Source organism: Camellia sinensis, chromosome 4 (genome assembly GCF_055761805.1).
Source record: "Camellia sinensis isolate YWXY chromosome 4, ASM5576180v1, whole genome shotgun sequence".
NCBI lineage: Eukaryota > Viridiplantae > Streptophyta > Magnoliopsida > Ericales > Theaceae > Camellia > Camellia sinensis.
The window spans coordinates 38,620,976-38,625,891 of NC_138964.1; the positions used below are offsets into that span (position 1 = coordinate 38,620,976).

At 41.9% G+C, this 4,916-nt stretch overlaps 1 protein-coding gene across 1 annotated transcript; it reads left to right on the forward strand.

Annotated features, from left to right (window-relative positions):
• Positions 1–2,249: 2,249 nt before the first annotated feature.
• Positions 2,250–4,460, forward strand: LOC145824572 (S-adenosylmethionine decarboxylase proenzyme-like). The gene is made up of 3 exons (XM_082924643.1): positions 2,250–2,387; positions 2,609–2,743; positions 2,827–4,460. Exon 3 carries the CDS (start codon positions 3,024–3,026, stop codon positions 4,143–4,145), a length of 1,122 nt encoding a protein of 373 aa, XP_082780769.1. The 5' UTR covers positions 2,250–2,387; positions 2,609–2,743; positions 2,827–3,023; the 3' UTR covers positions 4,146–4,460.
• The last annotated feature ends 456 nt before the right edge of the window (positions 4,461–4,916 follow it).

The window sequence follows — 4,916 nt, forward strand, 5'->3', positions numbered from 1 at the left end:
ACAGTAGCTCCAACAGCCACAGTATTTCCCTGAGCCTGTACTGGTTGCCAAATCATCTATCCGTCGATGAATGGTCTTCTCTTTTGATTGAACCAGATCCTCCGACGAACTCCGGAGATAATCATTTCTGCAATCCTCTGATTACTCCTGACCAATCTTGATCTCCCTCGATCTGCCATTTAATCAAGCCTGATCTCTTCTGGTCTTCAATGATCTATCTCAATCTGTATCTGGTTGTCCAATCTGGTCAGAATCTGTCCATTCTAACCTCTTCAGTGAATCCGCAGCGTTCCACAATATCCGGCAACCTTTCTTCGACTATTGAAGATGACAAACACCCATGTTTTGACAATCTTCCCAAACCGTTCAGAATTTCACTATTCTGACCTCGCGGTTGCGTCCGGAGCGGTCCGTTTAGCTAGAACCAACCTTCGTTGCATTTCCGGGGACCTCACTGAAAACTATCCCCGAAAGCTGGGCCACACCACAATTTTCTGAAAATTCTGGGCCAAATTGCAATTTTCAGAAGTTCAGGGAATATTCCGTATACCAACAGAATATTCCGTACACTGCCCCTAACGCCGTCTGCCACTTTAATTTGCCTTCCTTTTACAGAAACTCCGTCTCCAAAATCTGACCGTACGGATGTGTCCGGAATACTCCAAATAGTCGGAAACCACTATTGGATCACCAAAAACGGACTCCAAATGGCTTCGATCTAGCCAAAACATTTTGTACGCCTCAGATCTGCGGCTGTACCTTCGCCGCAAAGCACTGGATCCTTCCTCATGCGGCTGCACCATTGCCGCGTAGCACTGGATCCCTCCATTGACGCTGACGTGGCAGATGACATGGCACAACCGTGCTGACGTGGTGCTGACGTGGCTGCCACGCGTCGATGACCTGGCTGCTGACGGGGCTGCCACGTGGCGCTAATGATGACACGTCGCTGCTGACGTGGGCTCGCATGGCCTACGCGTGCCGTACACGCGCCATCCCACACTCGTCTTCTTCCTTGGTCCGCGCGTGGGGCGCGTGAGAGGGACTGGGACCACGCGCCGGTTGCCTTAACGGCGCGTGGTGGCGCGTGGCGAGACTGGAATTCACGCGCCAACTTCTAGGGGCGCGTGACGGCGCGTCCGGCCTCCGTTGGGTGTCTGCTTTATATTTCTGGACTCCTCTCGTCGAGCCCTTGCTCCTAGTATGCTCAAAAACTGATTTCGAGCAATACGATTTCTGGGCAGTTTCGAACAACACGTTGTTTTTGTTCCGAAACGCCACCAACGAGGCTCTGATACCACTTGTTGGGATCGGGGATCCCGCCCAAGACCTTCCAGAAATTATACCAAGTAGAAAAAACACACCCACACAGAAGGAGACACCATATTTAACGTGGTTCGGCCTTAAAGCCTACGTCCACGGGAGAGTAACCGGTTATCACTATAACAATGGAGAGATTACAGAAAGATTATAATAGGGGAGGAGCTCACACTCTCCTCACTCACCCACTCACCCGTCTCCCTCTCTCACACCGAGAGAGACGGTCTCTCCACCTCACATCTCTCACTCTCTTCTCTCTTGGTTCTCTCTTATTGTCTACTCTCCTCTCAACCTCTATTTATACATATCATGAGGGAAGGTAGCTGGACAGCAATGGTGAGTGGATTGGTTAGTGGGGAGGTGCCACTCCCACTCTCTCTAAAGTGGTCTCCAACCACCCCACTCTCTCTAAGGTGGGTTAGCCACTCACATGGGATGATAATAACATAGCCAACAAATCACCCCCTCAACCCATGTGAGGTGATAAACTGCACCCACTATATACCATTTAGATTTAAGCTACACATTAATTTTCTTATTCAAATTTAGTATAAATTTTTAAGTTTTTAACCTTTTTTCTGTTATCCCTATATGAGTAGTCTTCTTCCATAAACTAAAATAATTCATGACTAGTCTTTTTCCACTCATTTGTATATGATGATTATAGGTAAGATTTTTTTTTTTTAATAAATCTATACGCCTGGCAAGATTGTCTAAAATTGTAAGAAGAAAGTGAATTGTGATGAGTCATTGTAAGGTTCCTACATAAAGAAGTATATATTGATATTTTTAAATAAATTTTTTAATATAGGGTAGTATCGTATTGCTCATATTTTTTATTATAATTTTATCAAGCACGCTTGCCATAGTCCCATGCGTCGCGATTCCATGATCCATCTATATATATACTCTCTCCACTCTCTTCTTTCACTCCCACAAGATTCCTGGAGGGGCCTTCTCTCTCCTCAAATTTCACATCTGTCTTGTTTCTCTCTCTTCTTGCTTTTCTTGCAATTTCTTGTTCTAAGAAGAGCTTCTAGGCCTCTCTCTCTCTTGTAATATTAAATGTAAGTTTTGGGTTTTTCCTCCAAGATACATATGCACACACATCACACAAATTTTTTGTTTTTATTTAAAAAATATGAGAACCAACAAAGAGAACTTTCTTCTAGGATTATTGGGTAGTAGACATAAATATATATATTTAAATTTTGATTATAGTGTTGATGTTTTTTGGGTCTTATCATAATTTATTGAATTGAATTTCAATATTTGTGTCATGTTGCAGAGTGGGTTGATGTTGTGATGGAGATCAAAGGTGGTCAAAACAAATGTAGTAATGTTAGTTTTCGTGGAAGCCCTCTTCAATACGAAGAAGCTCCACTCAGATACAGAATTGAAGATGTTCATCCCATACTCCAATGTAAGAATCATCTAATCAATAGCGTACATTTATATGTATACATTTATATTCTGATATTTGTGTTTGTGTTTCAATTTTTGCAGTGTGTGAGGAAACCATCCTGATACTTTCTCAGAATACAAATGGCATTTTCTGTAGATTAGGATTTTCCCAATTTTTCCCTTCAGCTGTTCTTGAAAAATTGTGATAGAGACAGAGTACCTTTGGTGTCTCATTTCTCTTTTGGACTCTGTTTTTGGTTTTCTTTGTGTCTTCTTTGATCCATTTCAGTGACTCAGCAATGGCTGTTTCATCAATTGGGTTCGAGGGCTTCGAAAAACGCCTTGAAATAACCTTTTCTGAGCAACCCATGTTCGCGGACCAACAGGGTTTGGGCCTCCGAGCCTTGACTCGGTCCCAACTCGACTCGATCCTTGAACCCGCTTGTTGTACTATTGTGGCTCAGCTCTCTAACACTGAGTTTGACTCGTATGTTCTCTCCGAGTCGAGCCTTTTCGTTTACCCTATGAAGATTATTCTCAAGACCTGTGGGACGACCAAGCTCCTCCTATCCATACCACAAATCCTCAAACTCGCTGAGTCACTCTCACTCTGTGTTGACTCAGTCAAATACTCTCGTGGAACATTTATTTTTCAAAATTCCCAACCTGCCCCTCACCGCAGCTTCTCAGAAGAAGTTGCTTTCTTGAACCGTTTCTTCGAAAATGGAAATGCATTTGTACTTGGTGATCCGACGGTCCAAGATCGTCAATGGCACATTTATGTGGCGTCTGTGGGCCTACAAAAATCATCTTTGGTTAAAGATCAAACGACTTTGATTAATCTGGAGATATGCATGACAGGATTGGATAGAAACAAAGCTGTTATATTTTACAAAAACTCGCAGTGTAAAATGACCAAAGAGTCCGGAATATCAAACATAATCCCCAGTCAGGTGATTTGTGACTTCGAGTTTGAACCTTGTGGGTATTCGATGAATGGGATTGAGGGTTCAGCTTATTCTACAGTGCACGTGACTCCAGAGGATGGATTCAGTTATGCTAGCTATGAGGCTATGGGGTTCGACTTTGGGTCAATTCGGTTTGGGCCCCTGGTCAAGAGGGTCCTAAAATGCTTCAACCCAGCTCAGTTCACTGTGGTTGTCACGTGCCATGGTGATTTGGCAAGTTGGGAGTGGGCTGTTGGTGATGTGAAGGGGTACACGTGTGAAATTGGCATGAAGAAAGACTTGCCACGTGGAGGGTGCATAGTGTATCGAAGCTTTGTTGCCAAGGAGAAGGGGTGCACAGTGAATCCTTCTACTCCTAAATCTGTGATGCATTGTTGGAAGCAGGTGGCAGAGGAGGGCAGTGGTGAAATGGGTGGTACAGTGGTGGCCCTATCTTGTGTATCGTCAGCTTAATGCTGTGTTTGGTTAGAGAATTTACTGAGAGATTTGAAAAGAAAAAAAATTGTGAAACTAGATGAAATGTAAGTATATTTTATTTATATTTTATCAATTTTTTTCATTTCTCTTTCTAAATTTTTATTCAAATCTTCCAACCAAACACAGTATAAAGGTCAAGCCAATCCAAGGGTGAACTCTCCAGTTTTGAGCATTTTTTGGTTTTGTAAAAAGAGATTGGCGAGCCTTAGTTCTGCTTTATGTTCAAGCTGATGTGACTACTCCAAGTCATATTTAATCAAATCAGCTTATTGCTGGGTTTTTTTTTTGAAACATTGGTTGATTTTGGCTGTGGTGTTCTATCCTTTCTATGATTATATCACTTTCTTTCTATTAGATTATAACCACAGTACTATAGACTCCTTAAAAAACACAATTTTATAATCTCTATTTACTTATGATTGGTTTAGAAAGAAAAAAAAAATACATGATTAATTCACATCATTTTGAGAGTCATAGAGGTCCCCAACTTTGAAGGTCCCAAGCATTTTTGATAGTATAATTGGCATGAGTATTAATAAGCTGATGTAAATGGCCAATTTTATGGGAAAAAAAAAAGGCTATGGTAAGAAAGCTTGGTAACTTATGCATGGAATTCACGCCAAGGTGGAATTTGTTTAGATAGTTAAAATTCCCAATGTGTTTGGTTGGAATTCCAACTGGTTGCTTCATGTTCTAATGATATTTTGGTGAAGCTTTGAAGAATTATGCAATTGATGTTGATGTAAT

What these genes read in the sequence shown, in the direction of transcription:
- LOC145824572 (XM_082924643.1), top strand. Translation starts at nt 3,024, where the DNA reads ATGGCTGTTTCATCAATTGGGTTCGAGGGCTTCGAAAAACGCCTTGAA.